Below are 16,799 nucleotides of genomic sequence, written 5' to 3'. Positions count from 1 at the left end.
AAAAAAAAAAAAAAAAAAAAAAAAAAAAAAAAAAGAGTTCCAGCTGCTTGATGGGCAGCTGGGCAGGGTGGTGACAGTTCAGGGGGTGTTATGAACATTCTTTTGTGCTCCCCAAAATGCACAGTAAATGCTGCCCCTGCCCATCCTGATTATACAGGAGTGTGTGTGTGTGCACGGGCACACACACACACATTCAGGTATATTTAGCACCACGAGCCACTGTCAGCACTTGTGCTTGTGTGTCCAGGATGTGTGTGTGGGACTCAGGGCGTGCTTGTGTGAGCTTGTGCTCCTGAATATGGGGGTGGGTGTCTCAGGTACACTCAGGTAGACCTAGTGTGCATGCCTGGCTCAGGGCATACCATGTGTCTCTAGGTGTATCTGTGTGTGACTCATGTAATTCTGTGTGTGTAGTGTATGCTCTCGTGTCTGTGTACCTGGGTGTATGTGGAGTGGGCAGGCGCGAGCACTTTGTGTGTGTGTGTGTGTGTGTGTGCATGCGTGTGTGCGTGCGTGACGCCCTCGGCACATGCACGTGAGCGGGTCCTTTGGTTTTGGTGGACTGAATCTGCCGGCTCCTGGCAGGGCTGCCAGGTGTGTCCACGTCTGTGTCTGTGTGTGCGTGTTTCCTCCTCCCAGGTGCCTGCCCCCATCGGCTGATACTCTGGAGCATGAGATTGGATTACCTGGAGTGTCCACCTGGGCAGGCCTTGGCTGCCCTGAGGGTGACCATGGGGAGACCTATCTCTGCTTGGCTCCACGTTGCTTGGGGGACACAGGGGTCCCCTGGAGAGAGGCTGTTCCCTGTGGCCTCCTGACCCTCCACTCCCCAAGCCCGCCCTAAAGGACCTTCTTGCTGTCTTCATCTCCAGGCCTGAGCTGGAGGAAGGGGAGCTGAAGGAGAGCTGCCAGGCAGGATAGATGGCCCTGAAGCCTGGGCTGGGGGGGGGACCCCAGCTTGACCTCTAACTCCTGAGGCTGGGCAGTGGGTGTGGGACGCCTCAGCCCCTGTGACTCACAGGCTGTTGAGGCTGCCAATCCTGTGAGGCACAGCTCACTCCAGGCACTTCCTCCAGGAGAGATGTGTTATATCAAGTCGAGTGAGAAGGGCCATGGGTCAGGGGACAGGGAGGGGTGTGGGGCTGCTTGAGATGAGCTGTTCAGTGACAGCCTCTCTGAGAAGGTGATGTTTGATCAGAGATGTGAATGAGTGAAAGGGTGTACTCTGTGGCTCTGTGGGGGGAAAGCCAGCCGGGCAGAGGGCACAGCACGTGCAAAGGCTGTGAGGCTGGAGCCATGCTTGCGGCTCAGGGGCTGTTTAAGGAGGCCAGTGTGGCCAGAGGGAAGTGAGTGGGGGGAGGGTTGGTAAGAGCTGAAATGGGCCAGGAAGCAGGTGTTGGGGAGATGCTTGGGAGGCTTTGGGCCCTTCTGAATTGTCCCTGTAGGTGCCCCCTGTCTGCTGGGCCTGGCTGTGCTGGGAGACGGGACCCCTCTCCGGGCTCTGCTCCCAGCGGCTGCTCCCAGTGGGACCTGCTGAGGCCCGGGCTCATGGGCAGGCCTTTGTCAACTCTCTGGCTTTATGGAGATTCTGGGGCAGGGGCCTGAGTCGGGGAGGGGGGACCAGGTGGGAGGGGCCAAGATCCGCTCCGGGCTTTCGTCTCAGAGAGGAGTGTCAGCTCAGATCCCCAGTTGCTGGAAACTGTGGGCATGTCCTGCCTGTCCCCTCATTGTCTGGACAGGCCCCAGATGTGCTGGTGACTCTCGCTGTGGGCTTGGAGGGAGGCCAGGCAGCAGGATGGAAGGATTCCTGCTCTGGCATTGGTGGGCCTGGGTTTCCATCAGTAGCTGAGGGATTGAGGGACAACGACTTCTTTCCTGTCTCCAGGTCCTTGCCCATAAAGTGCAGAGAGCAATGTCCACCTGGAAGGGGTGTTGTCAGGATTAAATTAGTGAGGTTAGAAGGCCCAGTCACAGGTCAGACCCCAGAGCAGACCTGAGATGAGCGTGGCGGAAAGCTTTCCTGGGAGGTGCCCTCAGGATGGAGAAGTAAGAAGGGAAGTCCCAGGGCCACTGCCTTCACGAGCTGGTACCTCGATGGGTGCCCAGGACTCACCCCACCTGGGCTTCTGGGGGAACAGCGTAGAGCAGGTCCTCAGTACTTGGCTGGACCGTGCTGTCCCCATCCCATCACAGTACCAGGCACACTGTGGTCAGGTGGACTGTGGTCGCTGAACGGAATCAGACATCTGCAGGTTTCTGCAGTAGATGAAAGGAAGCAGAAGGGTCTGGGGAGAGGTTCCCCCCCCCAGATCATACCTGTCATCCTTTGGGAGGAGCTGGGCCCTTCCAGGCTGGAGGCCGAATTTCTGGGCTGAGAGGCACAGACGCAGTACAACAGAGCTGGGGTGTCTCAGAGGTGATTCAGGTCAATCCTTACTTCCATGGGGAGGTGGCAGAGGCTGATGGCAGGTGGAGCCCAGCGGCGAGAGTTCAGATGCATGTCTTTGGGCAAGTAATTCAACTTCTCTGGGCCTCGGTTTCCTCACCTGTAAAGTAGGTGGATTGCTACTACCTTGATGACAGGTGTCTGGTGAGGACGAAATAAATGAGTGCTGAGAACAGAGCCTGGCACATAGTAAGCACTCAGTAAATGTCAGTTATTACTGTGATTGTTATTTTATGATTATTAGATGAGAAACCTGGGGCACAGGATGGAAGAGGGTCTAGTCTGAGGTCACACGATGAGTTAGTGACAGACTAGAATTCAGGCTCTTTTCACCCTGGCCAGATCTCAGAGCGGCAGAAGGTGCCGGCAATGGGGGTGAGAGGCGGGGTAGCTTCCCCTCCGCTCTGGGCTGAGTCCCTGGCCCCTCTTCAACCTGCTATGTCACTGGGGCAGCTGGAGGATCCCCAGGAGCCCAGGTATCTTGAAGGAATGGGCTTGGCCCAGAGGAGAAGCGGGCAGCTGACCCCGGAGAACTTGTTTGCCTGGCTCCTGGCTTCAGACTCTTCTTTTGGTCTTGGGTGCGCTCAGAGTTCAGGGGAGGGCTCACTGAGAGTTTTGTCGCGGAGGGAGACACTTGGAGCTGGAGGGCTTTTTTGGGGGGGGGGTCATACTTCTCTCTATCTCCACACACACCCCTGGGCCAGGCCACCCTCACCTCTTACCTGGACTAGTGCAGTAGCCTTCCCAATGCACTTGGTGGTTCCCATCTTGCCCCAGATCTGTTTCCAGTACAACCATGGCTCATGCTATATCCTCCCATCCTCTCTGTGTTTTTGCCTTTCCTTGAACCAGCCACAGGGCCTTTGCACCTGTCTCACCTTCCATCTGGGTTGTTCTTCTCTCTTCACCTGGGTATTGCCTACCCATCCTTCAGGTGTCAGCTCACTGCCCCTCCTCAGGGAGCCCTCCTTGGGTGCCCTGACCAGATTCAGGCCCTTATTCGAGGCCCTCACAGGTGCCCCCCGCACCCCCCCGACCTCTTCCCAGCCCATCTCAGAGGTTGTGATTATGTATGTGTTGGTGTGCGTATCTGGTTAGAGACCGTCTCTCCCACAGGACTCAGCTCCACGGGAACAGCGGTTTGTCTGCTTTTGCACACTGTGGTCTCCCCGGTGCCTACTATGGTGCTGGGCACAGAATGAGTGCTCAGTAAATATATTTTATTTTTGTTTAATACATTTTTGTTTATTTTTGGCTACACTGGCTCTTCGTTGCTGCGCACGGGCTTTCTCTAGTTGTGGCGAGTGGGGGCTTCTCTTCGTTGCGGTGTGCGGGCTTCTCATTGCGGTGGCTTCTCTTGTTGTGGAGCACGGGCTCTAGGCACACGGGCTTAGTTGCTCCATGTGGGATCTTCCCAGAATGGGATTGAACCCATGTCCTCTGTATTGGCAGGTGGATTCTTAACCACTGCACCACCAGAGAAATCCTGTAAATATATTTTAAATGAATGCATGATGGGATGGGAGGCCCATATCACCTCCACCCTTGCCAGGGCCCAGAAACCCTTGTTTTGCAGATGGAGATGGGGCTTCCACAGCAAACGTCCCCCAAGAGCGAACCCTGGGTTAGAACAGCACCCCAGGTACACCTGCATGGGACGCCCTTCTTGAGGGTGCTGGTGAGAGATGGGTCAGAGCCAGGGGCTGCCAGTGCCTGAGGACAACGGTGGGCGCAGCTAAGAATCAGAGAAGCCCCTGGAGGTTGGCGGTGCCCCCTGCAGGCTGGGTTCTCAGAGCTGGCTCCATCCCAGGGCCCCGGGAGGCAGTGCTGGGTCAAAGGTGGGTGGGCAGGGGAGAGATGAGCTCTGCAGGTGGCTAGTTGTCAGCCTGCCCTGTGGTCTTGGCTAAATTGCTGCACTTGGCCTACCCATTCCCCTATCCAGCCCAGGGCTCAGGCTCCCTCGCTCCAGTGGAGCCTCCTCCCTGCCAGCCTGGCTGTGGCTGAGCTGTGATATAAATTACCTGGGGTGATGGTGATGTGACTTTTATCGGCTTGTATGTTCGATAATGTTTGTACATCCCATTATATCATATTATATTAATACAGAGCCATATATTCCACGCAGCGCGGCACATTTACCTGACTTGGGAGAACACTGGGCAGACGCCGTTGTTCATCTCTCCCCGCCTGGCCATGCCCCCATCGCTGGCAAGCAGGACAGCGCCATTACAGATGCTCCAGGGGCACCCCGTTCACTGAGGTCGTCCCGGCCCCGCCCCCGACGCCCGCAGCTTGGGGGTGGGCTCAGCGGGTTCTGTGCAAGAGGCTTCTGGATGTCACCCCCACATCGTGGAGGCCCCGTCCTCTGTCCTTACCTTGTGAGTCCGGGGCTCATTAAATCTCCATTGAACAGATGTGGAAACTGAGGCTCGGACACAGGAAGTGTGTGTCCAAGAGATGTAGTGAGGAAAGGCCAGGAGCAAGGACTCTTGGCTCCCCATCCTGGCTGCTTCCCAGGGGCAGGGATGGTGTGGGCACAGGGCAGGAGGCTGGCAGCGTAAACGGAGTATGTGCCAGGCGGGGCGTAGGGGTGAGGGCGCCCAGGTGCCGGAGTCAGACAGACCTGGGTTCAGATCCTGCCTTGCCACTTGCTGTGTGATTTTGTTTCCATATTTTCTTGGGCCTCAGTTGTCTTATCTGCAAAATGAAGGTAATAATAGCATTCACTTCGTGGGGTTATTGTGTGCAGATTAAATGAGAGAATCCCTGTGGAGTGCTGGGCGTGGTGTAGGAGCTTCTGAAATGGTAGCTCCTGGACCTGCTTGGATTCCGCTAATACCTGAGCAGCCTCCTGCCTACTGCTGCCCCACCCGGCTCTCAGGATGCCCAGCCCCGGCCCGGCCGGTTCTGAGTGCCCGGTCCCTGCTCAGCCGCACCCTCACCTCGACGCCCTGGGGTACAGCAGCCCCCTGGGCTGGTCCCGATCCCCTGCCCCTTGGACACTTGGGTGTGGCCTGGTGCCCGGTGCTGCCCGGCTCCCTGGCCCACAGGCAGCCTCATGGCATGGAGAAAGCCCAGCTTGGCCATTAGTGGGCCTGGGTGTGGCTCCCGGCCCCAACGCTAGGTGACCCCAGGCAGGGGCCTCAGCTCTGAGCTGCAGCCTCTCGTGTCAGTGGGGGCGAAGGAAACCTTCGCACTCCCTCAGGGTGTGGTGAGAATCAACAGGAGAGTCTGTATCAGTAGCTGCCGCACCTGGTATGTATCAGACACAGAGTAATGGCTCCTGGCAGCTTGGATGTTTGTGTCTCTTTCCAAGCTTTCATGTCTGTTGACAGAGGCTGGTTCTCACCACTGTGCCCACTGGGCAGATGAGGAGACTGAGGCTCACAGGGGCAGTGACTTGCCTGCAGTCTTGCAGCGAGGCAGTGGGCAGAGGGTGTGGTGGCCTGCTTCTCACCTCCGGAAACCTGGGCTTTGGGCCCTTCAAGGAGAAGGGGGTGCGGGCACTGCAGCCCCATGGGGCTCCCCTGGCCCCCACCCTTCCTCCCCAGGCTCTGGGCTCCTCCGTCCCTCGGCCTCCCCCCACATGTCACTCTTGACAAGGTTACGGAGTCAGCATGTAAAACCTGCAGAAGTGAGTGTAATTTATTGATCTAAATTTTGCTTATGAAATAGGACAAGTGCTGATTTGAGGATCTTGTTTCCTCTCGCCCTTACGCCGCCTGCTCCCCCGCCCGCTCTTATCTGCGGTAATTCCCCCGAGCCTGCACCAGAACCCGCTCCTTTGTCAGCCCTCCACTCTGCACCCTCCACTCTGTGCCCTCTATTCTCTTCCAGGCTCTGTGCCTTATCGGCGCACCCCCTTTTTACCTGGGCTCCTAAGAAGACATATAATGTTTAAAAGGGTGAGACAAGGTACTGAATAAAGCACTTCCTGGGGAAATATTTGTTCAAAGGCGCGTTGCCTGCATCTGTCTGGTTCTCTCCTGGAAAACATAATTCAGAGCAGGCCTGGAAATTAATCCAGCTGTCCCCTTGCTTTCCTGATAAGAGAGTGGGTGGTTTCCTGGGAGGGAGAGACATAGGTGGGTGGGCGATGGCCCCCCAACGAGTGCCTTCTAGGATATCACTGTGAAATCAGGGGGATAGGGCCCCAGGAGGTGCATGAGTTGAGCCCTGGGGTGGGAGGAGGGATACCTCAGAGCATCTTCCGTGAGCAGGGCGCTGCTGTGGAGCGGCCCCCTTCCACAGAGCAATGCCCTCCACTTACCCAGGTGAAGTGTCAGACCATGTGAGGATCAGAACTCGGTCGTCTCTGTCACCTTGGCAAGGCCCCAAGGCTCTGAGCCTCGGTTTCCTCACCTGTCTAAGGTGCTCGGGGCCCTGCTGAGCTTGTCCTCAGGCTGGCTGTGTGGAGGGAATGAAGTGGCCCCTGCGTTTATTGAGCCAAGTTCTGTGCCAGGCATCCGAGGACACAGTGGGGAATAAAAAAAGGCCCCTGGATTCATGGAGCTGGTGTTTTAGGGGGAGGCGGATAATAAATGAAATAAGCAAGTAAATCTAGAGCATGTTAGAAAGTGATCATTGTTATGGGGAGAATCAAAGCAAGGGAGGTGGAGATGGGGTGCAGGAGAGGGATGCTGGATTGGTATTAAATAGGGTGGTCTGAGAAGGTGATGTTTGAGTAGTCTTGAAGGGAAGGATGTGAGAGAGCGAGCCACATGGGTCTCTGGGGAGACCTGGGGGAAGAGCAGTCAGGCAGAGGGAACAGCCAGTGCAAAGGCCCTGAGGCAGAGTGTGCCTGGCATGTTCAAGGGAACAGCAAGGAGGCCAGTGTGGCTGGAGCCACGTGAGTGAGGCCAGGATGGTAGCTGGAGATGAAGTCAGAGGTAATGTGTTGAAAATGCTTTGTTAAAATGCCAAGTGTTGTTGATCATTTTGACAGGTGGCCCTAAGCTGAGCAGTAAAGGGCATTTTATTAGCACCCAGCAGGGGCTCCTAGAAGAAGGCTGGTGTGTGAGTTTCTCAGGAAGAGGGGAGACCTGTTATCTCTCCTGTCTTCTGCCACCTTAAACATTTCAGTCCTTCCAGCTGCAAGATGATACGAACTCTTCCCATACTATTTCCCCATTACGATGCCAGCAGGAAAAAGATGCCCCTTGTGACTGTGGGGCCGTGCTGTGGGTGTGAGGTAGGTGAGGGTCCTGGTGAGGGGCCCTGACCTGGGCAGTGGGGCCCTGGTGGCAGTGGAGGGACCTACACATGCTGGCTGTGCCTGGGCCCTCGGGGGGAGTCGGGGGCCATGAACCCACTCTCTGGCAGCCATGGGTGGGGTTGGTGACCCTAGTTAAAAGCTTGGATCCCAAAGGCTTGATGATGGAATTTCTAATTAAATCAATTTCATCTCATCTGGGAGACAGAGGTTTGCATATGATAAGCATGAAATTAATAATTATGTTCAGAAATTAGCTGTTGCTCAAAGCAGAGCCATTTACACAACTCTCTGGGGCCCCTGGCCCCCACCCCTGCCCGATCCTTTGTGACGGAGACAGATGGACCCCTTCAGCCCATAGTGTGGTAGCCAGGAGTGGAGGTGGTGGCTGAGCACAGAGGGGTAGTAGGGCTGGCTCTCCCCGCTGCGGCCACAGTCGATGTGGGTGGCCCTCCTTGTCACTGGAGGCTACTGCCGTCACCCTCAGATTCTGTGTATGTTTGTGTGTGTGTGTGTGTGTGTGTGTGTGTGTGTGTGTGTACGTGTACATGTATGTGTAGGCCCGCTTGTGAAGGGGGGAAGCTGAGGTTTTACCTGACAGTAAAATGGGCTCTGAAGCTCATCCCTCTGGGTTCAAATCATAGCTCAATCACTAGCTGTGTGCCCTTGCACAAGTTACTTAACGTCTCTGTACCTAAGTTTTGGGAAAATGGGGAGAATAAGAGGGCCCACCTCATATACAGTTATTGTAAGATTAAAGGTGTTAGTCATATAAAACCACTTTGCACAGTTCTTGGCACACAGTAAGCACTCAATAAATGCTCATTCTCAGGATGACGATGATTACATCTCTGTGTGTGTGTGTGTGTGTGTGTGTGTGTGTGTGTGAATTTAATTCAGTTCAGCCCAAGCCAGCCTGTGATGGGTGTGAACCAGACACATCCAGGCTCTTGAAGTGGAGGTAAATAAGTCCCATTCCTTGCTCTCCTGGAGCGAGAGCTTACGCCCCCTGTGTCTGTCAGCATCAGGAGGAGGTGCTGCAAGAACAAACAGCCCCCGCATCTCTGTGGCTTAAAATACGTAAACTGAATACTTGCTATGTTACGTGTCCACATGATTTGTCTGAGTGCTCTGCCCACCTCCTCAGGGACCAGGCTGGCCTGGAACATTGCTGGTCATGGTAGCAGGGGGAACATGTACCCTGTAGGGTCTCACAACGGCAATGAGATGCTCTGGCCTCGAAATGGTAGCATTTTCTCCTCCCAGCTCAGTGGCCAGAACATGGCAGGTGGCCCCGGCCAAGCATGAGGGGCAGGTGGTTGGATTTTTGCCAGGTGCCAGGAAGTCAGGGAGCTGGAAGTGTCTCTAAGGACCAGCACCCATGTTAGTCACGTGCGGGCTCATTTAGTGTCATCTCTCCTGCTGGAGTGTGAGCTCCACGAAAGCAGGGATTGGTCTCTGTGTGTTTGCTCCGGTGCCAAAGATTGTGCAAGGTGCTTAGTAGGTGCTCAGGGAAGCACTGAGTGAGTGAATTCATGATGGAATCAACAGAGTTTCTGAGGGGTGTGGGTGGGCTGGGAGCCTGTGGGGGGAGGGGAGGCTGGTGGCCACAGGCGAAGGGACCACGTGGCTTTGTGGGCAGATTGCACTGTCTTTTAAGATAGTACTTGCAGCCTTGGAGACTGATGTCCATTTCTCGGTCAAGGAGGAGAAAGACTGCTGGCCTGAGGGGCCTGTGTGACTCGGGCAGAGGAGGACACCCCATCTCCGAGCCTGGGGAGGGGCAGAGCTGGGGAGGCCGAGTGCCCTGGGCAGCAAGAGGGGCAGAAGGCCTAGTCAGGGCGCCCAGGGTGGGCTGGGCAGGCTGATGGACTGTGCTGGGGCAGAGGTCGGCGGGCCCAGGCCAGGCCGGGACACATGGCCCAGCCCCCAGTGACCCGGTGCTCGGGGTCCGGAGCTGGCGGCTGGGCTGTGTCCGCAGGGTAATGGGATCTGATTGATGACGGCGTCCTGAAGTGAGTCACCCCGGGCCGGCCTGGCCTGAATTCCCACAGGGTCTGTGGGAAAGTGGCCGGTGGCCCCCAAATGGCCCAGTGGGTTGGGGGGAAGGTGGTTGTTAAGGGGAAAGACCCCATCGTGTGGCTGGGATGAGGCCCAGGGCAGCTAGCAGACCGTCCTTCCATCTGGGGCCCATCCCAGCCCTTCCACAGACCACGCTGACCACAGACCACCCAGATGCCAGCCCAGCGCCCTGCCCAGGGCATCCCCCACTTTCCAGGCTTTGGAAGCCTGCTTCTCTGCTCTTGAACCCTGGGGTCCCTCTCAAGAGTCGGGCTGTGTCAGGACTGAGGGCAGGTGCCCCTCTGCGTGCTGGGTCCCCTCACTGCACCCCCGTCTGCCATACCCCAATTCCTTCACCTGATTTCCCTTCCCAGCCGCCTTGAACTCCCCCTGACCCCCCTCTCTGCACTGCCCCATTTCTCCTCTTCAATCTGTCTACACCCTCGACCCACCCTGCCAGCCTCTGCTCTCTCCTCAGGACCCACGGTCTGACTCTCCCTGCAGTGAATCCCTGTTGCCCCCAACCCGGCACTTCAGCCTGGAGGCATTTCACTCCGAGGACCTCCTCCCCCCACCCCGCCAGCAGGCTGGTTCTCTGAAGGGGGATTATTTATTTATTTTTAAAAAATAAATTAATTTACTTATTTTTGGCTGCGTTGGGTCTTCGTTGCTGGGCGTGGGCTTTTCTCTGGTTGCAGAGAGCGGGTGCTACTCTTCTCTGTGGTGCACGGGCTTCTCATTGCGATGGCTTCTCTTGTTGCGGAGCACGTGCTCTAGGTGCTCAGGCTTCAGTAGTTGTGGCGCACGGGCTTAGTTTCTCCGCGGCATGTGGGATCTTCCCGGACCAGGGCTCGAACCTGTGTCCTCTGTGTTGGCAGGCGGATTCTTAACCACCGTGCCACCAGGGAATCCTGGAAGATGGGTCATTTAAATCCTTGTCTTTAGCGCCTGGCTGAGAGGAGGTGGTCGCTGATCCACAAGGGTATGGGAGGCGCCTACTGTGTGCCTGGCTCTCAGTGAGATGCCCTCCTGTCCCCAAGGCCCCGGGAGGGAGAGAGGTGGGCTGGCAGCACCTCTGCTCCTCCCGGGCACTGTCTCTGCAGAAGAGGGCGCGTGGCTCAGGCCGTGAGAGGGGTCGGGTGGGAGACGACGGCGCCCCAGGCCTTTGAAAGCCGGCCTTCTGCCCTCTCGCCGGCTCTCTGAACCACACATTCCTGCCCGAGCAGCTTTCATGTACCTAAAACCTGGCTGGCTGCCTTTTATCTGCAAAGAAAACAGCCGATGCTGCGAGCTGGGCAGTCGAGGCCTCATGCAGCCAGGATCAGAAAGGCAAAGAGCAGGCAGCCACCCCAGGGTTTGACCTGCCCCAGGCAGGGTCCTCTGCTCCCCGAGTGAGAGGGGCCGCGCCAGGCAGCTGGGGGTCCTGGGGTCTGCCTGGGTCCCGGCCTGGCTTGTGGGTGGAATAGAAAGAGCAGAGTCAGCTGGGAGGGTGTGCAGGGTCTGAGGCCAGGACTGGGGGATGGTGAACAGGGAGGCAGGGGAGCTGGGTCTGTGCCTTTTTTCTGATTTCTCCTGGCTCTGATACTCAGAGGGCACTTTCATCTGTCCGAGCCTCAGTTTCCTCATCTGAAAAATGGGCACAACTGTCCCAGTCTTGCCTCCCTCTCTAATAATATCTAGTATTTGCTGAGGGCCCCCTTGTGCTGGGCACAGTTTTTTTTGTTTGCTTGTTTTGTGTTTTTTTTGCACTACACGGGCCTCTCACTGCTGTGGCCTCTCCCGCTGCGGAGCACAGGCTCCAGATGCACAGGCTCAGCGGCCATGGCTCACGGGCCCAGACGCTCCATGGCATGTGGGATCCTCCCGGACCGGGGCACGGTCCCGTGTCCCCTGCATCGGCAGGCGGACTCTCAACCACTGTGCCACCAGGGAAGCCCATGGGCACAGTTTTCAGCCCTGTGTGTGTTCTCACTAATGCAGTCCTCTCTGTTGTTTCTGTGACTGCTTTATAGGGGTGGAAACTGAGGCCCAGAGAGGCTGCCTGCTTGCCTAAGGTGGCACAGCTGGATGGCAAAGCTGGGTGGCACAGCCCTGGGCAGGTTGGCTCCAGAGAGTGCTGAGGCGAGGGTTACGGAAGAGGAGGGAGGCGGAGGGGCTTTTAAACACTCACGCTCACAGGAAGAGGGTTGGGATTCCTGTCAGGTGGCCCTAGGTGTCCGTGGTGATGGCCCCGGACATCCAGCTGCTTGACTCGGGGTTCCCCAGGCCTTGCACAGGTCAGGGTCGGGGGTTCACCCCTGACTGCTATGAACAAAACCCTGGCCTTGACAGAGCCCTGGCCTTCAGAGGCCGTGGGGACTGGGCCCTTGGGGCACTCTGAGATGTTGGGCAGCTTGCTTATCCCCCGACACTCCTCTGGTTGGGGTGGGATGGGGACCGGCCACTCTCAGGGGGTCCTCAGATTCTGCTGGTTGGGGAGCCAGTGACCCAGAGCCTGAGCTGTTGGCACTTGGGGCACCACCTGCATCCCAGCCAGCGTCTCTGTGCCCTGGGGGGTGTTTGGGGCTGCTGGCCAGGCCTGGGGCAGGTTCAGAACAGATTCAGGTTGGAACACACAGATACACATGCATGTACATGCTTACCCACACGTGCATACACGTACACCCACGTGTTCCCTCTGCCTAAAAAGCCCTCCTTCAAATACCTACGGGCTGCCTCCTTCACCTCCTTGGGGTCTTGACTCAAATGTCACCCTGCCAGAGGGGCTTCCCTAGGCCTTCTCCCTAACAGTCCCCTGAACTTCCCTGATTTCTTTTTTCTCCTGCCCCCCATCGCTATCTACCAGCCCTGCATCGCCTTTCCATCGCCTGCCCCTGTCTACATGGGGTGCACCACGGGGCAGTGTCCACCACCTACCCCTGCTCTCAGAGCTGTGCCTGGCAGGTCGCTGGCGCTCGGTGACTATTGGTAAGAGGAATAAATCAACGAGTGTGCTGTGTGCTCAGGGCATATGCTCCAGCATGTGCTCGCACGTGCACGTGTCACACAAACACACATGTGCTTGACATTCATCTTCATTGTTGCTCAAGCCCGGAAGCAGCTTTTGTCTTTCCCATGTGGCAGGGACCTCCTTGTCACTCCAGAAGCCAGAGAGAGAGAGAGAGAGAGAGAGAGAGGGAGAGAGAGAGAGGGAGAGAGAGTGTTTATTCATGTATTTCCCCCTTCAGTCACTCACCCTTTTTGTACTTTTGTAAGCGTGAGGCTCTGCGGGGTGCCGGCCACAGACACACTGTGTGCCACTCATGGGCATCCCACCTGCCTCCTCCCCAGGGTGTCCCCCAGATGCAGTGAGTGTTGGGTTTGGGGGTGGCATGAGCCCAGTTCCCCTCGGTGTCTCCCCAGTGGCCTTGCCCAGCACAACGCGGGGCGCCTCAGAACGCTTGTTGAATTGATAAGTTGGCCAAATACCTAACACGTGGGAGGACAGGGAGGATGTGCTCGGTGCCCCTGGGGCAGCCCTACTTGGTGCTGAGGGAGGTCTGAGCAGGCTCTCTGGAGGATGAAGGCTCCTGGGGGGCTGCTTGGAGGAGGTGGCACTTGAGCTGGGCCTTGATGCACCAGGAAGATTTGGATGTGGGGAGATGAGGTCTTGGGCTTTGTGGGCAGAGGAAGGCAGGCAGAGAGGAAAGAGAAGGGCGAACAGATGGCCCCAGAGTAGGACAGCCGTCGTTGGTCAGGCCTGCTGGAGTCTGACTTCTTGCTGACTCTTGTCCCATGAGGGTGCAATAGGAAGGTGTAGCATCCCCAGCACCTGGAACAGTGCCAAATACACAGTTGGTGCTCTAAGTGTTGGGCGACAGCAAGAGGGAGGCAGAGAGGGAGGAGCTGGCGGGGGTGGTGGGGGACGGGATGGGCATGGCTGTTGTGAAGGAGAGGAATGTTTTCTGAGGAGAATGTTAATCCAGCGCTTCCCTCCCTCTCGGCTGGGCTGCGGGGACAGTGAGAGCTGCGGAGATGCCAGAGCCCCACTCCGGCCAGGTTGTCACAATCCCCCTGCCCATGGGGTCCCCAGGGCGGTCCTTGCCTCTGCCCCTCCACTCCAGGCTGGGGTGGGGATGGGAGGGAGGGGAGCTTGGGGAGATCTGCCAGCCCCAGGAGATGTCCTCACTAAGCAGTAACTCTGTGACTACAGAGAGAGAGCTGGGGGTGGGAGGGAGAGGCACCAGGGGCAGTGCTAGAAGGTAAAAACAGAGAGAGAGCTGCCAGGAGGAAGTGCAGGGGGAGGGATAATAACCCGTATCAGAGCTAACCCTTGAGTGCTGACTGCCCGCCAGGCGCTGCCCCTAACACCTCCTGTGAGTTCCCACACGTGACCCTCACAACCTTATGAGAAAGGGATTGGAATTATTCCCATTTTGCAGAGGAGGAAACTGAGGCCCAGAGAGGTGAAGTAACCTGCCCCAGGTTTCCCAGCCGGTGCCTGGCAGACCTGGGATTTGAATCTGAGCAGTTTAACTCCCAAATCACTGCTTCAGGCCATCCTCCTGGGCACCTCAGGAGGGCCTGGAGCTGAGGAGGGAGCCTGCAGGGGGCGGGGTAGGAGGAGCTGGCAGAGGCGATGTTTGCGAGGATGCTGGCTTATCTCCTGGACCCTATTCAGGAAGCTGGCTCTACCCCTCTGCAACCCTCATCATCTCAGGGCAGGGTCCCTGTTCCAGGATCTCAGGAATGGTTGGGGGCAGCGCAGGGGCCCCTCCTGGGCTTCAGAAATCAGAGGCCCTGAGCACTACTGTAGGCTGACACACACACACACCTGCAGGAACCCCATGCTTGGCCCTCCCACCCTTTATGGGAATGAGGGTGTACAGGGGGCAGGGGTGGCGCCTGGGTCTGAAGCCGGCTGACGCAGGCTGAGCTCGCTGGGGGAGGCTCTGAGTCCCGGCACCTGGACAGCCACCTGTCCATCCTCCGTCCCTGCCCAGGCCGAGTGCCCGGATGGGAGGGGAGGGGGGAGGTGGCTTGGAAGGAGGACCAAGGGATGAGAAGTTGCCTCGTGTGAGCTGCTCTGGCCCGTTCTGCCACCAGCCCCAAGACCTCCCTGGACCTGCTGCCCCTCCTCTGAGCGGGCACTTTTGACTCCGGTCCTATGGCCCTGTGTTGGGAGAACACATCAGAAGTAGGAGAGAAGCTGCTTCTAATCAGGAGGCGAGTGGATTTCTGGGTGTGTGATTAGGGCTGGCAGAGGTGAGCTGGCAAACAAACAAACACGGCCATCTTCTCTCAGGGACCTGCTGTGGCGGCCCTGCATCTCCATTGCCAGCTCCAGATTCAGGGCGCTTCTCTTCAGAGGGATGACCCCAAGGGTGACATTTATTTTGTTCTGTTGTTTTACTGTCAAAAAATTTAAATGTAGGCATTTCAGACACGCACAAAAGTACAACAAAAAGGGCAGTGTACCTTCGCGTCCACGCCAGTCAACAGTTGTCAGCTCTCGGCCAGTCTTATTTCTTCTTACACACGTTCCCACAGCGATTCTTTTGAAGCAAATCCCAGACCTCATCATATCACTTCATGCCTAAATATTTTAGTACATATCTCTGAAATGGTGGGTCTCAACTGGGGACAGTTTTGTCTCCCAGGGGACATTTGGCAATGTCTAGAGACATTTTTGGTTGTCACACCTGGGGGAGGGGTGTGCTACTGGCATCTAGTGGGTAGGGGGCAAGGGTGCGGCTAAACATCCTACAAGGCACAGGACAGCCCGCCAACAAAGAATCACACCCCACTCCCCTCCACAAGCGTTAACAGTGAGTGCTGAGGTGGGGAAACCGCGCTCTAAGAGCTAGGGGCTTAAAAACCAGCCAGCCAACCGCAGCTATAATACCATCATCAGACCTTAAAAACAACGATACTTTTTGAATGAATCACCAAATGTCCAGTCAGAGTCCGCATTGTAGGGGGTGCTGCTTTCATGCTAAGTGCCCTCCAGGGCCGAGAGGACCGGGCTAGTGTTCAGACACTGCTGACTCAGGCAGGCAGAGGGACGCACGTGCTCTGGGACATCCCAATGAGGTTTGCTTTCTAAACACGTGCTGTATTTGCGTAGTTCTACGTGGAAACCATACAGAGGGTCTAAGGTGGAAGGTCCTGCCCAACCCCACCTCTAGCCCCTGGCTGTCTCCCGGGAGGCAGCTTTGCCCCTGTTTAGTTTCAGAGCAGGTTGAGTATATACCCAAGTGGAAGGTGGACCCCCGCACTGTCCCTGGGGATAGGCACACCCTAGGCAGAGGCCAGGTGGGCAAATCCATGTGCAGGGGACTCCCGGTGTCCTCTGGCTCTGGAATTTTTTCCCACCCTCAGTTGCCATGTGGACTAAAATTCTGGCCATTAATTTTTTTCTGCCAGGATTGAATCTTAATTATTCCTTAGGGGGAATCAATCTTGGATTTGACATCAGCCCAGATCAGTATGCCCAGCCCTTCACCCTGTCACCGTGGACGACTGAGGGCAGGGTAAAGGGCACACAGGAAGGGTACATGTTGGTGTGGACCAAGGCAGGGGGTGGAGAGCACGGGCCACTGGCCGGTCCTGGGGAGCCGGGGCAGATGAGAGCCCTGTGAGGAGGGCACCTGGGATGTGGGCGGGGGGAAGGTGGGGGAGGCTCAGGAGGGTCCACACGATCCCTTTCATGTCCCTTGGGGATGTTGGATGTCAACCACAGGAGGAATGGTACCTTGAGAGCTCCGTGTCCCACCTTTGCCTGGGGGGCCAGGTGGGAGGTGTGAGGGCAGAAAGGTGCCCTGTGACTGGGGGAGCCGGGCTGGGGCCAGGAGGCCCGGAGTCTGCCGTTGAGAGGCTGTGGCACCGGGTGGGCCCTGTGTCCCAGGCTGCAGAGAGAGGGTTTCTCGGAGGCCTCAGTCTCTCTGGCCTTCTGGGATTCAATCTGTGGGGTGGAGCGAGGGCTGCGGGAATTGGAACCTGGGCTCTGTCCTCTCTGAGCCGGGCAGGAGGAAGGAGCCTGGGCCCAGAGGGAGCTGTGGGGATGGGGTCTGCTGGGTGGTGACAAGAAAGGCTGCCTGG

The 16,799-nt window shown here is 57.2% G+C and overlaps 1 protein-coding gene across 4 annotated transcripts in view; it reads left to right on the top strand.

Moving 5' to 3' along the window:
* GRM4 (glutamate metabotropic receptor 4) overlaps window positions 1-16,799 on the top strand; it is a 117,568-nt gene that overhangs the window by 34,726 nt on the left and 66,043 nt on the right. The window contains exon 1 of one of the 4 annotated variants that reach the window (XM_007460850.1): window positions 7,545-7,630. The exons of the other annotated variants lie outside the window; for them this stretch is intronic. Within the exon in view, the coding sequence (XP_007460912.1) occupies window positions 7,545-7,630 (86 nt within the window). Of the gene's footprint in view, window positions 1-7,544; window positions 7,631-16,799 lie in introns of those variants that run through there. 4 annotated transcript variants of the gene reach the window in all.

This window comes from Lipotes vexillifer, unplaced genomic scaffold, assembly GCF_000442215.2.
Source record: "Lipotes vexillifer unplaced genomic scaffold, Lipotes_vexillifer_v1.1 scaffold921, whole genome shotgun sequence".
In the NCBI taxonomy this organism is placed as follows: domain Eukaryota; kingdom Metazoa; phylum Chordata; class Mammalia; order Artiodactyla; family Lipotidae; genus Lipotes; species Lipotes vexillifer.
The sequence above is the reverse complement of the archived record's forward strand: the minus strand, read 5'-3'. Positions and strand labels throughout refer to the sequence as shown.